This window comes from Wyeomyia smithii, chromosome 3 (genome assembly GCF_029784165.1).
Source record: "Wyeomyia smithii strain HCP4-BCI-WySm-NY-G18 chromosome 3, ASM2978416v1, whole genome shotgun sequence".
NCBI lineage: Eukaryota > Metazoa > Arthropoda > Insecta > Diptera > Culicidae > Wyeomyia > Wyeomyia smithii.
In genome coordinates this window covers 60,674,660-60,695,974 of record NC_073696.1, presented here as the reverse complement: position 1 = coordinate 60,695,974, position 21,315 = coordinate 60,674,660, and the positions used below count along the sequence as shown (strand labels likewise).

Here is a 21,315-nt window from a genome sequence, read left to right as displayed (position 1 = left end):
TTCGTAAATAAGTAACAGCCTGATAACTTTCTTTCCTGAAGTTAGCAAAACAAAACGTCTGTTCTTTGGAATAAGTTTATTAAAACCAAACGAAGTTTTAAGTTGCTTCTTGAAGTCTAACTTAAACCTAACACTTCTATCTGCCTAAACTATAATATGGTAGTAAATAAAGCTAGGTAGGCGTGGCCGAAAGCATCGAATTGTCATTGGTTAGACTTATGTAATATAGCTTTTCAAAAGGAATTAAAGATGATTTATATACTACGTAACGCGTTCGCGGAGAGGGGGGCTTAGTCACCATACAAAACTGCGTTAAGGTGGGCTAAGGAGTGTTTTTTTTTTATTCCCGCTTATTTACCGTCGGTCTAGTTCCGCCACTGTTGTTGTGCCAATCACCGACGCCCGGGGAGGCGACTCCACCCAGGACCCTAACTCACGACCCGTTGATTAACGGACCGGCGCCAACGGCTTTACTTCCTCATGCGATGGAAGGCGTGATCCCAGAGATTTTTTTTTCGCCTCAGAAAATCTCCCGGTGTCGGCTAGGATTGAATCTAGACCAGTTGGGTTGGTTGTGAGTGGATCACGCCACCTCACAACCATCGACACCTATGTCGGCGGTGGGATTCGAACCCAGGCGTCGAGCGTGGTTGGCGGAGACGTTACCAACCACGCTAGGCCCCCGCTGGGTAAGGAGTGTTGAATATTGTCAAATTCTGCGTTACGTTATTAAAAATGTTCCAGCACTGACATAAACTTTATGACTGTGTGCTGTTGTATACGTATAGGCGTATAGCAACTATAGCACTAGTTCTCATGTTGAAACGAAACGATAAAACCTAAATTAATCCACCTAGCGGTCAGACAAAGCCTTTCTCATTCGTGCTTATTATTTGTAAAAATAGATTTACACCAACACTTAAAAAGTACACCTCGTTAATTCCTGCTGGATTTATTATTCATTCTAAACAACAAATTTTTGGTAGCCAAGGACATCTTAAACCGAACATTTAAAATATAACATTCACACACATGTGAACATATATTAACACATGTACATGCAAATAACATTAGATTCTTTCAAATACATGATACGGTTTTGTTTTTAATCGTGGTATAGACGATTTGCACTCAAACACTGTGTATAAATATTTAAATTGTTTATGTCAACTTTAGTCAGTAGATTACAAAAAATGTATAATTAAATATTGTTTCTTATACACTAATTTGAATGTTCTTATCAGTGAAAATGAAATTCCTTAACGCAGTTAATATTACTGATCGTTTCTGAGGGGCATCCAATGAATGGTCAAAGCCCATTCAATATGGGTTCTTGAAACCAGGATTATACCCAGTGGCCAGAATCTGACCCCAAACCCCATTTTTAATCCAGATGACTACCTCTGGTGGCCTGATAATCATAAAATCCATCATAAAATTGCCGAACTGCCTAATCTGGGTATTTCGATGGCGAAGATGGCGACAGTTTCCGATCAACAGCCTAAAATCACAAATATCATCCAATACGATTTGAGGAAGCGGTATGATACCCTGAGGCCAGAAATCAGCTTTAGGGGCCATTTTAAATTTCTAGACAGTAGCTTCCGGTTTCTGGAAACTAATCTAAAAGGGACGAACATTACCCAACGTGAGTTTTTCAGTACATGGAATGATGCTCAGATGCCAGGAATCAACTCCATACCTTATTTTGGAATCCGAATTTTCGACTTCCGGTTTCTGGGAAACAGCCTTCAATTGCCAAACACAATCAAATGAAGGTATATGAACACTTTGGATTTTGGAATATTGATGTTGTATTTGAAGGAATAATTGAAGCATAATATTTGAAATTTGACGTGACATTTGTACAAAATAAATAGTCATTCTATCATAATACATCTTAATTTCGAACTTTGATCAAAGCAGCTAATTCTGAACAGTCTTTGGGTTTTGTTTCTTTGTAAGTTTGAAGAACAACCTGTTCGTTTGACACTTGTCGTGTAATTTTTGAGAAAATAGACTTTCAATATTTTTACAATTTAACACATAATGGTTAAAATAAAAGTCCGATTACACTGGTCAACATAAGTGTGGCCCCGAAGGTCAAACTGAGAAAAAAATGAAAAATTATAGCTTTTTCAACATTCTTGTGATTTTTTTCCAGGGTAACTATTGTGAGCTTTAGAGTAGTTTTTTTTCGATTTTGTCAACCAGTGTTATAATTAAATGAAATGGGTACCAATAAAGCAACTAAACCTGTAATTTAAAACTAAGATTGTTGAAATCAGTCCAGCCATATTTGGCAAAACGAGTGAATTTAAAAAGTTGTCTGAACACGTTTCATTTCATAACCTTTGAATTACACGTTCAACCATCATAAAATTCGTTAGTTAGGGGTTTTGAAGACAGTCCGTTCATTTGATACCTATTTTGTTCGAATCGGTTGTGTAGTATCTGAGATAATAGAGTTTAAAAATTTTTACATTTTGATACATAACAGACATAGTTACAGTCCGAATATAATAAAATTTCATAGGGTCTTATCAGGCAACTAGATCTTTCTATTGCAACTTATTTCGTGAAAATCAGTCCATCCTTCTCTGAGAAAAGTGGGTGAGTTCAAGCAATCTTAAAAACATATATCTTTTCATAGCCTGATTTCACATTATTATACATAACGGACAAAGTTGAAGTCCAATAACAATAAATTTCAATAGGGTCTTATGGGGCAACAATACCTTCCATATGACACTAATTTTGTAAAAATCGGTCCAGCCAGCTCTAAGAAAAGTGAGTGAGTGTAAACAGTCTTTGAAATACGTTTCTTTGCATAACTTTTGAACTACATGTCCAATCATTATGAAACTATTTCACAAATGGTTCAAAAAACAAGCCCGTTCTTTTGATACCAATTTTGCTCAAATCGGTTATCGGTAGATAATGAAGTTTTGTGATTTTCACATTTTGGTACATAACCTCGAAACTGAAAATCCGATTACAATGAAATTCGATAGGGTCCTATGGGGCAACTAGACCTCTCATTTGCAATTAATTCCATGAAAATCGGTCCAGCCATCTCTGAGAAAATCGAGTGAGATTGGAAGACCGTTACATACATACACACACATACACACACACACATACAGAAAATGCTCAGCTCGTGAAACTAAGTCGATTGATATACGAGATTCGACCCCTTGGAGCACTTTTATACCTTTGGTTTTTTCAGTGATTGCTATACCTTTCTAGGAGAAAGGCAAAAAGAGTAGTGAGAAAAGATGCAATTTGCTGGGGACAATGTTGTCAAATATAGTTTGGATTAGTTCTCATGTTTCTACATGCAACTTGGTTAATTTTCAAGTGGTTGGCATGTACATAGCAGACAACCCATCGTGCCCATTGTGACGTATTAAGGAAACATGATTTTGGAAATTCAGCTGGCTTCGACACTTCACGCGAGATTTTTTTTTTCAACAAAAAAATTGCAGAAAATAATCATAGTTCATGCTATTAGAATTTTATGATATAACGCATGAGGAAAAAAATCCGAACAAACTTTCAATTCCAAAAAAATTCTAGCGCAACTTATTTTTTTAAGCTTGTTTATTTATTAAGTAATGTTATAACTCATTAACAAACCTCATGAGAAAAACTCAGCTCCACATTGCGCTTATTTCCTTATCCTCTGGGGTACTTGCCTCATAGCTTCCTGAACTCCGGATGTTTCAAATGTTTTGAGCTCCTTCTTGATTTTTCGATCAAACAATCGACGTTCTTTGCTCTGTAACCTTTATTGTAGACCCTTCGCTTCAAATTTGCTCAGAAAGTTTCAATAGACTGCAAATGTGCCAACATTTTGAGCATTGCATTCTTTCGGAATAAATTCGATTTTGCCTTGCCGCACATCCGCTAAAGTTGAATTAGCATAGTGTGACACTGCAAGGTCTGGCCAACTTAGATTCTAAGTTTTATACCCCTTTCATGCAGATACTTTTCCACTGTTTTTGGAACAACCTGATATTTATTGCCCAGCTCACGAAATGATTTCGCCGACCGACCATCCGTTTCCGCTCTCAATTTCGCTCGAACTTTGCTCTCTCGCAAAGTGCATTCTCGTCCGGAACCAGATTTTATTTTGCAGGTATTTCCATTCTCGAAGAGTTTGACAGTAATGTACGTACGTGTTTTGCCTTTCTCCTAGAAAGGTATAGCAATCACTGCAAAAACTAAAGGTATAAGAGGGCTCAAAAGGGCCGAATGTCGTATATCACTCGACTCAGTTCGACGAGCTGAGCATTTTCTGTGTGTGTGTGTGTGTGTGTGTGTGTGTGTGTGTGTGTGTGTGTGTGTGTGTGTGTGTGTGTATGTGTATGTGTGTGTGTAACGCTCTCCCAATCTCACTCGATTTTCTTAGAGATGGCTGGACCGATTTCAATGAAATTAATTGCAAATGAAAGGTCTTGGTGTCCCATAAGACCCTATTCAATTTTATTGTAATCGGATTTTTAGTTTAGAGGTTATCTATCAAAATGTAAAAATCATGAAACATCATTATCCCAAAAACTACACAACCGATTTGAACAAAATTGGTTTCAAATGAACGGGCTACCTGAAATACCCTTAACTTTTGAATTTTATAAAGATTGAACTTGTGTTTCAGATGTTATGGAAAGAAACGTGATCTGGAGACCATTTAATCTCACTCATGTTTCTCAGAGAGGGCTGGACCGATTTTCATAAAATCAGTGTCATATGGAAGGTCTTGTTCCCCCATAAGACCCTATTTATTTTTTTTTTTGCAAACGGATTATTACTTTGCCTGTTATGTTTGAAAATGTGAAATCCAGCTATGAAGAGAAACATTTTCCGAAGGCTACATAAACTCACTCACTTTTCTCACAGATGGTTGAACCGATTTCCACGAAATTAGGCCGTTACAAATTTTATTTTCATTTCATGTAATTACCATTATCACCGTTTCGTTGAGAGCAAAAGTGGTACATGTCCAGTCTGTGCATGTTAGATGAATCGTAAGTCGATGATCTTAGGATATAAAACAATCATGTCTTCAGCAAAGTTGGTCAAGTGACTGCATACTTTCAGATGAAGATTTGTCTGCTTTGGAATTTTCTCACTACATGGCGCTAGTGTACCCGTGACTATCTTGTAACAGAAAGCATTTTACCTATATCAGTAACAACTCGTATGCTGTTACCAAATACATATAAACTAGCGCCACGAAGAGAAAGTATTTCTTGACAAACAGATCATCGTTCTATAGTACTTAATAACTTGGACAAGTCTGCTGAAGACATGAATGTTCTATGTCCTAAGATTAGAAAGCTATAATGTATCCTTCATGCTCACACTGGACATGTACCACTTTTGATCTCAACGTTTTCTAGTTGTCATTATTTTTCCCATAGAACAAAAATGGTACATGTTTTTCCATTGAAGTTTGTGTAGGTTTCTAAACCAGAACTCGTTATGCTTTCATGTACCGTCTTTTGAAACCTTTCCAGCATAATAATTTACTATTTGAGTGTTTTCGTTTATCGCGTCTCCTGAAAAAACTACTTAATGGCACATGTTCCACTTTTGCTCTCAACGGCTCATATGGCCTCATCATGATTTAAATGTGGTATCGTATTATTTGAACGCTCCCGGTATCACTCATGATTAAATTGTTGGAAATTAGGAGTCATTTCTTTTATTTCGCCATTTCTTAAGCACATATTGTATAATTCTAAAGTGACTTAGTGTAGGTTGTAGGTCTTTTTTTTTCTTCACCTATAGCTTGTGGTTGTAGGTCTTGTTGAGTATAACATTCGCTCATACTAGAAATTTTCCAAACACCCCCAAAATCTGAAGTTATGGTCAAAATACGGTTTTTTGATTCTCAGCGCATATAATATTTTTTAACTCAGTCATTTATCAACCGATTTTCAATATTTAAGCAGTTTTAGAAAGAAGACAAATAGAACTTTCAAAATATATACAGGTTTTAACTAATATCAATGAAACATGTTGAGTTATTTGAGTTTAAAGTTAATTTTCTAGACTTTTTCACGCAATTTTTCAATTTAATTTTAAATTTGCTGTCTATTTTTGTAAGAAACATACCACAAATACACCATAATTTTGAAAGTATATTCAATTCCGAATCAAATGAAAGTAGTTTTGTGAAAATCGGTTGATATTTGGCTAAGTTATATATTTTTTAGGAAAACCAGAATTTTTGGCTTCTATCGCACAATTATTTCACGGAGCTACAAATGACGAAAAAATGTAAGAACTTTTAATGTGACTTAGTGTGGGCTGTAGCTTTAGTCAAATGTTACTTGCGCGTTTACTTGAAGTTTTTCAAATACCCTAAAAATTATTAGTTATGGTCAAAGCCCAGTTTTTTTACCTTAGCTCACATTTTTGTTTTTAATTCGGTTATTTTTCAATCGATTTTTTAGATTTTGGCTGTTTTGGAAAGGCGAACAATAGAACTCTTGAAACATATAAATACGTCTAAAGAGTTAACTCATATGTGATAAATAGTTTACAATAAAATAAGATGATTTATATTAAATAAAAAAAAGATGATTTTTTTTTTTTCAAAATTCACCTATATGTGATGAATAGTTTAAAAATAAATAAGATAGTTTATGTTATTTTCAAAAATTTTTAAATTTATTAACAATTTTTCACGCATTTTTGTAATGAACGAACTTTATTTACTGTAGAATTTGAAAAGTACATTTAGTGCAAAACTAAAACAATAAGTGTTTTTTTATGAAAATCTGTTATAATTTGGCAACATCAAGTCATATGATGTTTTCCACCATATACTTGGGTTTCATCAAATCATTTCTCAGCCAAATTTTGGCAGATTTTCATTAACAACACCTATTGTTTTTGTTTGGTAATAAAAAGAAAATTCCAAATCTTAGAGCTCCATCATTACAAAAATGTGTGAAAAATTGCGAATAAATTTAAAAATTTGAAAATAACATAAACTATCTTATTTATTTTTAAACTATTCATCACATATAGGTAAACTTTTTAGACATGTTTATATATTTCAAATGCTCTATTTTTCGCCTTTACAAAACAGCCAAAATATAAAAAATCGGTTGAAAAATAACCGTATTAAAAATAAAAATGTGGACTAAAACAGGGTTTGAACATAACTTATAATTTCCGGGGTATTTGAAAAACTTCAAGTAAACGCGCAAGTAACAGTTGACTAAAGCTACATCTCACACTAAGTCACATCAAAAGTTTTTGCATTTTTTCATCATTTGTAGCACCGTGAAATAATTGTGCGACAGAAGCCGAAAATTCTGGTTTTTTTTTAAATATATATCTTAGCCAAATATCAGCCAATTTCCACAAAACTACTTTCATTCGATTCGGAATTGAATATACTTTCAAAATTATAGTGTATTCGTGGTATGTTTCTTACAAAAATAGACGGCAAATTTAAAATAAAATTGAAAAATTGCGTGAAAAAGTCTAAAAAATTAGATATAAACTCAAATAACTTATTTTGAACTTATTTTGACATATTTTGAAAGCTCTATTTGTCTTCTTTCTAAAACTGCTAAAATATTGAAAATCGTCACTTGCAAAACAGAAAGTATATAAGTGCCCAAAGGGCCGAATGGCATATATCACGCGACTAAATTCGACGAGCTGAGCATTTTCTCTGTGTGTATGTGTGTGTGTGTGTGCAGATTTTTATTTTCACTCACTTTTCTCAGAGATGGCTGAACCGATTTTCACGAAATTAGTGTCAAATGAAAGGTCTAGCTGACTCATAACACCCTATTGAATTTTACTGTAATCGAACTGTAACTTCGTCTGTAATGTACTGAATTGGGAAAATCACGAAACTTCATTATCTCAGAAAGTACACAACCGATTAGATCAATTGTTCAATCAGATGAACAGGCTAGTTAAGGGTTAACTGATGAATTATGATTGAACACGTGGTTTCAAAGTTTGGCTGCCATTTCATTTGATTATAATCGAACTAAGCAACCGTTAGGTATTAAATTGTTAATAAAACAACGAAATTCTATTATCTCAAAGATTACACGACTTATTTGAACATTACTAGTGTCATACGAACGAGTCATCTCTCAAACATACAAATAACAAACTTCATAACAATTTGATATGTGGTTCAAAAGTTATGGAAAGAAAAAAAATTCAAAGACTATTTTAAACTATACCAGCTTTGATCGATATATGTGGGCTCAACATAATTTAAATGTGGTATCGTACTATTTTAAGGTTTCAAATTCATTGATCCCTTGCGATGTGTTTAAAGTCTACAAATACACGACGAATCGGCCATAGGATATGATCAAAGTCAATGAAATCTCAAGATATTTTTGATTATTTCAGCTTAATATGTATGTTTGAACTCTTGTTAAAGATATGTACAACTTTCGAAATGAATCCTAACGGAAACTGTCATATTTTGTTCGACTGTGTTTAACATTTTTATCAGCAAGACAAGGTAAGGCAGTCTTCATCCTCACAAATATCGCAGAGCTGCATCACTTTTCCTTCGTATAATTGAATAGCGAAACGATCTGCAAGAAAACATGTAGCACTTGTTACGAATATCTTGCGGTACGAATGTATGGGTAAAAATTACCTTGATCGTAATAATCATACACAACAACATACGCTGGCCGATGCATTGCAACTTTGTATTTTCTATATGACGTCACTTTGAAGCAATTGGTTTCTGGTCCCAAATAATCGTAGTATATTACAATAGAGGTAGCAGCAAATCGAAGTTCAGTTTTCTGAAAAGTTTTGCAATATTTAATAAGTTTACCATGACAAATATTTAAGTATTTTGACACACTCGGATTTCTCCAGACAAATCTTCCACAGCATCCTCCTCCGCAACCAGCCCACTAGGGAAAAATACTTCCACTAAGGCCATATTTGAGTTCACATAAGCTTCTTTTGGGACATATTTAACACATATTTGCAGATGTTGCACGTGATACGTCGTTGTATTTAGCATTTCCACATCCAGTTTGAAACTTGGTTTCGTTTGTTGAATATTTTGATAATACTCATACGCCACTTGGAAAAACCCATTTCCGATACCCTCAATTTTAACATCTAAATTGCGAATATAGTTCGGTAAGTCCAATTCTTGAATTACCATGGATTTTTTCTTATCGATGTCGAAAGTATGGAATTTATTGGGTGGATGATGTATCTTTACTCGATAGTCGTTCCTGTGGGCTGATGTTTTTGCTGCAAATTTGGTAAGCGCCTTTAATCCAACGAACGTATCTTGGGTCCCCGGATAACCACCAAGCGCAAAGCGGTTTCTATTCAACCATCGCATAATAGAAGCACCATCAGGATAATTTTTATTAGCCACAAATGTTAGCAATGCATATCCAGCAATTTCAACTTTAACCGGATGTCGATTCCAATACCGTTCAACAAAGTCCTTGTCGAAAATGGAGATTTCCAATAGTTTATCCAAAGCGTTCTTTCGTTTGGGGCTATTGCCAAGCGTCAGTGCGTACGATACCAATGCTAGATCATATGCATCGGTTATGCTGTACAAATTGCTTTCCAAATACCTTATCGAATTTGAAACAACTCGTTGGTGCGTATTGGCAATATCCTGATTTTCCAAAAAAGCAATCAAGACATAAGCTGTAAGAGCATAGTTGGTCGAGCGCAGCCCTCCCTGCATGTCTGCGTGTATGACGCGACCAACCTCATCAAATCTGCCTTCCGGAGTTTGAATACCTGCCAGCCAATGGAATGCATCTTCAACTATTTTTTTGTCCACTGCCATGTATTTGTCAGCAATTTTGAATGACTTTGCTACGAACGCAGTGAGGAAGGTACTACCTTTAGAATCAGAACCTCCCCAAACACTGAAGGAACCATCCGCTCTTTTGTACTTCAATTGATTTTGATATCCGCTTTGTAAGAAATTTATCGCTTTAGTGCGAACTTCTTCCGCTACTTTGCCAGTTTCAGAGAGATAATCTAAAACAACAATATTTGGGACGAAATTCACCATGTTTTGTTCGCCGCATCCGGATGGTTGTCGAATCAGTGACTCCAAATTACTGATAGTAGTACCGAACAAATCAGCTGGAAAATTAACAAAAGTTATATCTGGTTATCATTAACAGTTATCATGTATAATGACGCAGGTAGTACACTCTTCGATTATTCGCTCGCATGCATGGCAAAAACTCGTACGAGAACAATAAAAACCAGTGTACTACCTACTTACTGAACCTTTCATTACCATCTAATGTGAATTTAATTTTAGCCGAACCCTCATCGATATCTTTCGGAATATTGATCGAAATGGGAAAATTGCTTAAACCACGATCGTCCCGTTCGATAAATCTGGCCTCATTTTTTTCGTAACGCCTACTTTCCGGGGTTACTCGCAACATGTGCTCGGCTGCATCGGAAGCTAGTAAATTTATTGCCTCAACTTTGATTGCTATTTCGCCAAGCTTTTTAGCTTTTATCATAAACGAAATGGGCTTTCCCGTTGAGGTCGGCACTAGTACAGCTTTAGATCGACTGGTCGCTGAAATGATAGAGATTAGGAAAAATTCAGGCCACTGTTGCAAGTGATTCCAAAACATACTGTCATTAGAAGCTTTTTCGACAAACTCGATTTCCTCGTTCTTGTTGAACAGCGTCACATCTGTGGTAAGCGAGTTTCCTAAAAAGTTGAAAATTGTCACCTGAATCAAGGTCACTTCGTCGCGCTTAATGGAGTAAGGCAAGTTCAGGACAATATAAAACGGCTGTTTAACCACGAACGTTTGTGGTTGTTTGATGATCCCTAATCCTAGTGTTGGACTGAGCGCAAATCCCGAAACTGTCCACGAAGTTATGGTATCAGGAACAGTATCGTTGAAACTAAACCTATCGTGCCTGCCGTCCATGGTGTAATTCTTCCAAAGCCAAGCTTCCGGAAATTCTGTTCTAATGTGTATGGCTTTCTGAACATGTTTCCTTATTATAGCAGTTCCACTGATACGATTAAATTGATTTCTAGGATAAGCTACAGGAAAACAACTTTTGATTTGAGTGTATTTTACATTTATAGTCATACATACGGATATCTAGCTCAGCAGTAGTTCTTAAAAACAATCCCATCGTCTGAAAATTGAAAAAAAATTAACTTTGAAGATTCTGTACACTTATATGACTTACATTGAATGGATCGAATTCATTGGGTTCCGTACTACCATATAGAGCTAATTCATTTAGTACATCCTTTTCGGTAATATCGTGTCCAGAACGCCCCAACAGGAGTGCACTTTGATCAATCGCTGCAAAAGCAATGTAAGAATCTTTAGCGCCTTTGACATCCACGTAGAAATTTTGACCGGGTATATACTGTTCAGTATCCAGGGTGAATGAAAACTAAAATCGGAGAAATTCATTAAAAAAAATTAACTACCAGCTGATCGAAGATTGGAAATACAAACATCATTATTGAACGTTTCGAAGTTCAACTCAAGATCGTCGTAAATCAAGAATTTTTTCATATAGGAAACAATAATGCGCGCCTTAGGTGCCATCTGAGAAGTCAATTTAAGTCTAAAATCAGTTCTTTTCCTATTTCGAACTAGTTCATGTCCAGAAACGACCACGTTGCCTCTTGATATAACCGTGTAAGAAAAATAGCTCAAGCTTTCCGTGCAGCTGATTTCAAAAGTAGCCAAAGTATTAGCACGAATTCTTAAATAAACAAAACAAAAAAAAAGAATGAGCATTGACTCCTCTCGGTAATTAAATTCAGTTACCGAACAAAGTATTTATATCATTTAATCTTGAATCAAAAACTTACTTCTGTTTAGCTTTCAACGCAATCTGCAAGTATTGTCTACTTTTTGATTGAGCACCGTCAATGGAATCGACTAACACATAATTATTGGTGTGGTACTTCACCTGTAAAAATCAAATCATCATAAAAGCATTATGATTTATATTGGCGCCTTATTGTAAATGCTAGATTGCTTACCTTGATTTCTACCCTATCAGCACTCTCCGGCGGTTCTATAACAAATGAAACTAGACCTTTGTGGATAGTACCCTGTGTTGAAACTTCGTTCTCTAATCCTTCTCCCTCATAGTTAATTTGTATTTCGGCGTTAGTTTCTTCGGGCGCATGTTCACCATTATGATCTGTTATAGATAAATCCAAGGAAAAAGGCAGGCCAGGTCGGAATCTTGGCAGAGATTTTATCAGTGAAAATCTATATGGATATTCATATACCGGAATTTCTTCCACGATGCTCACCGTGCGATCTGCAATGAAACAAAGCTCGCTAACCGATCAGGAAGTGACAAATCCGCAAAAGTAGTTACTTGTGAATGTCTCCTTCACTTCAACCTTAAGATAAACATTCTTTTGAACCGCATCCATTTCAACTTCCAGCGCATTACCAAGAGCAAAACTTACTGTGGTCACTCCGGAAATATGTTGCGTTATGGACATATCAGGTTTTAACATTTCGTCTCCTTCAAAGTATAAATCGACCCGAGCTGTTCCGTCGACAGGATCACCAAACGTATATTTAGCTTCTACGGTCACGCTAACTTTTTTATTCTCAATCAGCAAAATTTCTGAAGGATATGCCTTAACAAAAAATTTCGGTAATACATACTCTCGCACTTCTATCTGTTTCACCACAGTCTGACATAAAAAAAAACTCACTTTAAAGGGTATTATAAAATTGTTTAATTTATTGTGAAGCTTACCATATTTGCAGCTCTCACAGCTAAATTCCAATTTCCTAAAACCGGAGAAGATGCCAACTGTACGGCTGACTCAAAGATTCCATTGTTCAGTCTAGCATACTTCCAGTGTCTAATTGAATTCTCATCCTTGTCAGTGAGCTCAATATCCACAGTTTTGTAATCGGTTACTGGCCGCGTATCGGCATCTATCGCAATTACCCTAAACCTAAGAACATCTCCCGGTTTGTAGACCGGCTTATCGGTTTGAATGAATAGGGACGAGGTTTTTCCATCATACAGTAACTCAATACTTTCACTAAAACCAAAACTAGGCTGAAGACTTTGTATCGATAATCTATATATACCATCTGGAATGGCACCAACCTGCGAAATAAAGTAGTTATGCCTTTGTACTGCAATAGAATTGAAACGTAAAAAAAACACCAACCTGAAATCCCACATATCTTCCGGTTTTCCGTTCAAGTTTTATTTGATTCGTTGCATTGAATACGGTAATATCTTCGCTGGAGCCTTCCAATTCTAATCTCAACTGGATATTAGTCGACAGTGCATTACTAAACGCTATGTTATATACACTGTTCGGTCGTATAAATTTCGGACCGATAACGGATAATCTGAAAATTGATAAAATGCTATCAACGGGAAAGTAATAATTTACAGTTCAGAAACTAACAATGCGTAGTTTAATTGTATTTTTCCGGAAAGACAAAGTTAATATTAAATCGTTCTAGCTATAAAAAATATTGTTAAATCTTCAATATCATTTCAACAAAAACCTTTTTTTTTTAAATTAACCATCATTTAAAAAATACTAGCAGCACAAAATGGCTCCTGTACACCTGTGTCAAGTTTCAACAAGATCCAAAACGTTCGAAAACAATGTTTTTTTTTTAATCGCTCCACTGTATCTTTATGAGCATTACCGCTATAAACAGCAAGTGGCATGCTCACTATTTATCCGTGCTTGAGTGTATACTTTTATCCCTACTTTTTCGTTAACTGCTCTACTATACCGAGCCACATCTCGTTTTTCTCTTACCAGTTTGATTACACTAGTGAGCACAGGTTTTGCCCTGCAGATCAAACTATAAAAAAGGAAAGTTTTTAGCTTTTAAACCATTCTTATGAATTTGGCATTTGTTGACTACTGTTATCAAAAGAGCTTACTTTGTCAAGTCATGTATAGTTTGGTGTGAAGAAACGTTATATGAGAAATCTACGGTCTTTTCTAACATATGAACTCATGACTCATGAAGGAAAGTTAGATGAGAAATCTAAGGTCTGTTTTTTTTCTAACATATGAACTCATGACCTGGTTGAAAATGGCTGGACACGTGTAACTTGAGACCCTAATGCGGCCATTCACCTCTGTCCAGCAACTCCTATCCCAACCTCCACGTGGTGCCGACCGAAATACGAGTAACAGTTGGCAATCATCATGGAACTCAGATGGACTGGGACGGTGGCTACATTCCATTTTTCCTAAGGTATCGACGAAAGCATGGTTCAAGGGGTTGGATGTAAGTCGGGACTTCATTCGCGTGATGTCCAGACTTATGTCCAATCACTACACGTTAAACAAGCACCTCTTTCGTATTGGGCTTGTAGACAGTAATCACTGCGTTTGTGGCGATGGCTACCATAACATCGAGCATGTTGTTTGGTCGTGTGCTGAATTCTGTGATGTTAGGTCCAAGCTTATAGATTCCCTCCGGGCCCGAAGAAAACAACCGAATAGTGTTGCACGACAAACGTATTTTTTTATAAAACATTCGGCAAGGGGGAACGTGTAGGTAGGCTAAGGTTTAGCGCTTGAGTTATTTATCCAATCGTTTTGTTGTCAAAGAATGAATTGTATATTTTTGATCAAGCATTCCAATGAACGTATAAATACGAGTAACCTTAGCGGAGATCGGGTAACCAACCCCCGGTGGAAACTATGGTCGTATGCTGACTGGGAAGGGGGTCGTACGCGGCTGTATCCCCATAGGGGCGGCGTACAACAGCGTCTGACCCGGAGCGGGCGGCTGAATTATGGAATGCTGTATCCCGCCAGCTACACCTAAGATGGCAGCCCCATGAGCAGGATGTAGGTATCGCGACCATGGTAAGGTAGCATACCGAAACCTTTCTTCAACCACGAACAACTTAGAAATACGGAACGGATCAATCGGCAAAGACCAAGGCTACGAACACGGAAAAAGATTAAGGTAAACCATTGGAAATTGGGTACTTGAAACGTCCGATCTCTCAATGAACCGGCGCGGGCTGGCTTGCTTGCTCGAGAACTACAGCGACAGGGAGTCGAAATCGCAGCGATTCAGGAGATTCGGTGGCCAAATTCTGGAGAAAGGGAATTCCGTGCAGTGGACCCTATTGCACGCACTTCTTTCAAGTACAAGTTCAAGTGATGATTCGCTCGTTGGATGTTGTTCGAAAACAAAAAATCGGCGCTCCCCTTTGGAAAATTTGCCCAGTTGTTCATCCAACTAACGAACACGATTCGCTAGTTGGGTGGCAGTTGTGTTCCAACCAATGAATTTCGGCTGTACAAAAGTCATCCGGTGGAGGCCCGTAGATGACCGTATATGCGTGTTGAAGATTAAGGGCAAATTCTTCAACTACAGTTTAATCAACACCTACGCACCGACAAACGACAAATCCGATGAAGTCAAAAATGAGTTCTATGACAAGCTTGAGCAAATCTATGACGAGTGCCCAAAACACGACGTAAAAGTCGTCATCGGAGACGCAAACGCACAGGTTGGGAGGGAGGAATTCTTCCGTCCGGTCATTGGAAGGCATAGCCTCCACTTGTCAACCAATGAAAACGGCCTGAGGCTGATAAACTTTGCCGCGGCCAGAAGAATGGCCATATGTAGCTCCTATTTTCCACGTTTGAATATTCGGAAGCACACCTGGAGGCATCCATGGAGAAGCCTGCTCCCAGATCGATCACGTACTGATTGACGGTCGGCACTTTTCGGATGTTACTGATGTTAGGTCTTTTCGGGGACCAAACATTGACTCTGACTATTATCTCGTCGTGTGTAAGATCCGCGCACGGTTGTCGAACGTGCTGAAATCTCACACAGAGAGGACGACGCGTTTCAACATTCAGCATTTGAAAGGTGATGGCGTGGCAGCAGAATACGCCAGAGAGCTGGATCAACGGATCGCAGAACAGCAGGAGGAAGGAGTGGAAGACATAAATGGGCTGTGGAGCAGTATCCACGGCGCCATCGAAACGACTGCGAGAGAGGTGGTAGGTACGACGCGTGGAAGACAGCCAAATGGCTGGTTCGATGCCGAATGCCAGAGAGCGACAGACGAGAAGAACCAATAGCCGCATGCTCACTACGGCTACGCGTCAGAACAGAGAGAGGGATACAGGGTGGCAAGAGCTGCCGAAAATAGAACCCACCGTCGGAAGAAGCGCGAGTACGAGAAGCAGGTGCTCGCCAGCGCAGAGGACAGCTATGCTCAAAACGACATGCGGAGATTCTATAGAACTGTCAACAGAGTCAGAAGCAGGAATTTCACAGTGGGGAATCGCTGGCCATCAGCCAAAAAATTTTTTTTCGTTAGCTGTTTCATAATATTTTTCCTTTATTGCTATAACATTCAAGTGTCTAAATACAAAACTTGGCCGCAATATCATGTAATCTGAATTTTTTATGACTTTTCAAAGCTTGGCGAACTGACGTTTTTTGTCTTTTTTCCGAAAAAAAGTACATTACTTTGAAACGCTCTGTAGCTTCAATGATAGCTTGGATTTTTTTTGACGTCAAAGGAAAAATTGTTGTAAATATTGTGCAAAACAAACCCTTTTCATTAGATATTGTAAAATTTGGTCATAGTAGGCCTGACACTGAAAAAAATTTGAAAAACCGTGATTTTTTGTAGAAAAGTAGCTTAAAAGTTTAGTTGCCGCAGTTTGCCACGGTTGTGACTACATTTAAAATTTAGGTAAAAACGTAAGCTTTCAAATGCATACTGTCCGCTGTAGCGCAAAACTGTGCAAACTGTCTCTTTAGTGAAGAAAGCGAAAGCAGATTTTTTTAGTTTTTATTTTTGAAGTTGATATTTCATCCAGGATTAATTTTAATCATAACCATTATACCCCACTAATGAAAATTTATGATATCGTACTCAATCCGTAAGGATAAAATATAAATTTGGGCAAAAATCACAAAATTTATCAATGAAAAGTTATAAAATAAGTGTTAAACAAGAAAACAGTAAACAAATCTTTATGAAATTTTAATTATGTCGAACTTTATCACTTTCTGCAAATTTAAAACAATACTAAAAACATTCAGCCCTTTTCGATTTATGATCATGAAATTCGCTAAACTGATTGAAGTGTCAAATACTAGCAGCAAATTCATACCATCATACTCCGGCTAACAATAGCCCGTTTGAAGATTGCTTTTGCTTCGCACTCGTTTGCATACAAAAGTAAAGCACACATTTTGCTTTATGAGAAAAAAACAAAGAACAGTCGTCGCCCTTCGCATCTTTTCGTATTCATTTAGAACGTTGTGTCATTCCAGTGTCTTGGTTTTCAAATTAATAAATTCGGTAAATTTTATTATGGAGCCTTCAACTCCAGCAGCACCACCTAATTCAATGTAAGTTGTCAATTCATGGTATCATACAAGTGTTTAAATGTCTTCTTTCAACCATAGAAACCGGATTAGGAAGATAACATATATATGAAACAATGAAACATCGAAAATTACTAGAAGTGAAAATTGCAGCGAAAGACATTTTTCCTGCTTATAAGTACAAAAAAACGAGATTTAAGCGATCACAGCGAAAGATGATGATGCTGATGATGATTTTTTCAATTTGTAATTAGTTTGTATTACTTATGTTGTTTTAGTTTATTAAAAATATATATATATATTTAGGTAAAATTTGTTTAGTTCGAGGGGTCGTCCATAAATTACGTTTTTTTTTTCAATGGGGAGAACGCCCGGTGGCACTATTTGTGGTCAAAGATCATATAATTCTATAAAAAAGAAAAAAGTGCCAAAAAATATATTAAAAATTGCATTTTGTGCTTTATGGACGGCCCCAAATAAAAAATGGATGCCAAATTCGTGTTCAGCGCACCAAAATTATGTAAATACCAAGTTTTTGTCGCATTTATCGCCACTGAGCGACGGTTGCAGCCAGGTGGAAGGAGCATTTTCAGGCGCTATTGAACGGTGAGGAGTTGGATGAGCAGAGCAGGAACAGGATGACGATTATGAGTGACGAACAAGCTGTGGAGCCACCAACACAGGAGGAAGTGAAAACGGTGATTAGTGAGCTGAAAAACGGCAAGGCCGCTGGGAAGGACGGTATCCCGGCCGAACTTCTAAAAGCGGGAAGCGAGCGGCTGCACTATGCGATCCACCAGATAATACAAAGGATCTGGGCGGATGAACACCCAACAAACAAATTGGTTCATATAACTCGCTATCAACTCTGTTAAGTGAACCCTTATTGGGTAAAAAATGTCCATATAAGATGCATGAAATGCGCCTATGTGTACAAATCTGGAGGCCATATACGTACATTGTGGAAAGAAATTGGTTATGATTTTGTATAACTTCGCAGGCTATCTTAAATGGCCTTATTTGAAACTTTAAATTGCATTTTATACGACTTAGAGGAATGACGCTTTCTACAATTTTATGTGACACGTTAAATTGCTTCATATATAACCTACTATTTCATTCTATGCGATCTAAATTTTATACGATATAAACAAATTTAATCTTGCATCTTTTGTAATTTCAAACTTGTCACGCACATTTGAGCGACTTAGAATTAACATCCTTATACGACTTCTGGTTTGCTGGGCAAATGCCGAACGACTGGTTGGAAGGCCTCATATGCCCTATCTATAAGAAGGGCCATCGATTGGATTGTGGCAACTATCGAGGCATAACGTTGCTCAACTCCGCATATAGAGTGCTCTCCCGTGTCCTGTTCTTCAGATTGAGACCGTTACGGAATCCTTTGTTGGCGAATACCAGGCTGGTTTTCGGCAGGGGCGTTCCACGACGGATCAAATCTTCACCCTGCGACAGATCCTCGATAAGTTCCGGGAGTACAACTTACCGACTCACCATCTGTTTGTTGACTTCAGGGCGGCATACGACTCAGTGAAAAGAAACGAGTTGTGGCAGATCATGCTGGAACACGGTTTCCCTACGAAACTAATTAAGCTGAGTCGTATGACGCTGGAGGGATCAAAATCGTGCGTGCGGATAGCTGGCGAAACATCAGCCGCATTCGTAACGTTGGATGGACTGAAGCATGGGGATGCGCTCTCCAACTTACTGTTTAACATCGCTCTTGAGGGTGCAGTACGAAGAGCAAACGTCGAAGGAAACGGTACGATCATCACGAAATCTCACATGCTTCTTGGTTTTGCGGACGACATCGATATCATCGGTATCAACCGTAAGGCCGTGGAGGAGGCCTTCGTATCTTTTAAAAGAGAAGCAGCGAGATTGGGGCTTGTCATTAACTCTGCCAAAACGAAGTACATGGTAGCTGGCAGAGAGCGTGGAAGTCCCCGTGGTGTTGGTGCTGAGGTGGAGATAGATGGGGAACGATTTGAAGTGGTTGACGAACTCGTTTATCTTGGTACACTTGTAACATGTGATAACGATATGAGCCGTGAAGTGAAACGACGAGTTGCAGCTGCGAACTTCTACGGACTACGTAACCAGCTAAGGTCCCGTAATTTGCAAACTCGCACACAACTAGCGCTGTATATGACGCTGATACTCCCGGTGGCCCTTAACGGACATGAAGCATGAACGCAGATAGAAGCTGATCGACGAGTGTTCAGAGTTTTTGAGCGTAAAGTTCGCGCGGTAAAAGCGTACTTGGCGGTAAACTAGAAGATGGAGTGTGGCGCAGACGCATGAATCACGAGTTGTACCAGGTATACAAACATGCTGATATAGTGAAGGTAATACAGCGGGGCAGGCTTCAGTGGGCTGGACATGTAGCCAGAATACCTGACGAGAGAGCCGCCAAAACTATCTTCAGTAGAGCACCAGGAAGAGGCCGTCGGCTCCGTGGTAGGCCTCACACGCGGTGGATGTGCGCGGTGGAAGAAGATGCACGATCTACTGGTGTACGAGGAGACTGGAGAACGGCTGCCCAAGACAGAAGAAGTTGGACATCTCTAATTCGTTCGGTCCTAGACCGGTGAACGGTCCGTTAGCCAACAAAGTAAAGTAAGTATGAACTCATGACCACCTTGCTGCTAGACAGCTCCGTGTATGCCCCCTTGCTATGATAGCAAATCTAACCATCTGAACCAACCTTTCGTTGAACTTATTCACTCTTAATAACTTTCTCTTATCATTTTCGCTGAGCGAATTCTTCGAACTGATGAACGGTCCGGAACGTTGGCTTTCCAACTAAAATACATAATGTCAATGTGCGTTTTGTTAATATCCGAACCAGATTCTTCGAATTTCAGAGAACCCCGTGGGCTTAGATTATGCTCCTCTCTGGGCAAAAATTCAACAAACCATAATACCATGGCTCAGCGCGTTCATGTGAATCTAAGAAAGTTTCAAATAGAATCTTTCGTGGCATCCTTTCGAAAATTGTCATTTTACAGTTCAACAAATAGTGAACAAGTAATAGACCGGTGCGCCACCCAGTTGGTTGCATAATTTGTCTGCCTGCTAATAGTTCGAAGAATCGGTCAATCCGAAAACCATAATTCACAATAATTACCAACATCACTGCTTTTCTTCATAGCATAGAATAGATTTTGTACATATGTTGTGACGAATAATACAAAACAAACCAATCATTATGTATGTACATGTGACACTAGCCTAAACTGATAGACGTGAAACGTCTTGACCGAGTTCACTTTTATTTCACATAAATCTCGCAAATTTTCAGCATGATTAAATTAAACCAGCAACCATGAGTGTATAAAAATTTCTCACTTAATATCCTTATTTTATTTCAATAAATATATCATTTACAAAGTTCTACATGCTTGTTTTCATGTTCCGGGGATTTCCCTGCAATGCGTTTCACGTTTTTTTATGCGATAAAGGAGCACAATCACTAACCCTTGGCATTCGCAAAGCGTCGCGAGTAAGCCGCAGCACAGCAAAATTTGTAATAACCGCATACTAAGTGTTTTTTTTTCTGGTTGTACTTGCACTTGCACTTTTCTTAATTCTGATGACTATTCCAAACGTCCGTTCCCCGCGGCGATCACTGCCGATGTAATCTGCTGCGGGTCGACAGAACCGAATATATAGATCATATTCTTATCAATTAGACGGTAAACCCAGGGATGGTCAGATTCTACGATTACGACGGCGCGATATGTAATAAAATTTCAATACACATAAATCGAAACGGACTATGTATATAACAGTGATGCCAGATGTGAAGACATGTTTTCATTTGGAAGATATTTTTTTTTAATTTTGTGAAGATTTTTCGAAGATTTTTTGAAGACATTTCTATTTCGTGAGTTCC

The 21,315-nt window shown here is 37.9% G+C and overlaps 1 protein-coding gene across 1 annotated transcript; it reads right to left on the bottom strand.

Annotated features, from left to right (window-relative positions):
* Positions 1–8,387: 8,387 nt before the first annotated feature.
* On the bottom strand, positions 8,388–21,055 carry LOC129731439 (thioester-containing protein 1 allele S3-like). Its single transcript, XM_055691441.1, has 14 exons — positions 20,898–21,055; positions 13,214–13,400; positions 12,787–13,149; positions 12,394–12,721; positions 12,047–12,333; positions 11,873–11,973; positions 11,511–11,763; positions 11,233–11,445; positions 11,136–11,178; positions 10,658–11,080; positions 10,304–10,597; positions 8,876–10,143; positions 8,660–8,813; positions 8,388–8,594 (listed from the first exon to the last, which is right to left on the bottom strand). Exons 1-14 carry the CDS (start codon positions 20,957–20,959, stop codon positions 8,506–8,508), a joined length of 4,065 nt encoding a protein of 1,354 aa, XP_055547416.1. The 5' UTR covers positions 20,960–21,055; the 3' UTR covers positions 8,388–8,505.
* Positions 21,056–21,315: the final 260 nt, after the last annotated feature.

Bases quoted from the DNA above. Each gene is read 5' to 3' on its own strand.
- LOC129731439 (XM_055691441.1), bottom strand. From the start codon at position 20,959: ATGCGGTTATTACAAATTTTGCTGTGCTGCGGCTTACTCGCGACGCTT. The intron at 11,446-11,510 runs GTTTGTATTTCC...CTCCGATTTTAG, and splicing joins TCGAAACGTTCAATAATGAT to TTTTCATTCACCCTGGATAC. The intron at 10,144-10,303 runs GTAATGAAAGGT...TTAATTTTCCAG, and splicing joins AATTAAATTCACATTAGATG to CTGATTTGTTCGGTACTACT.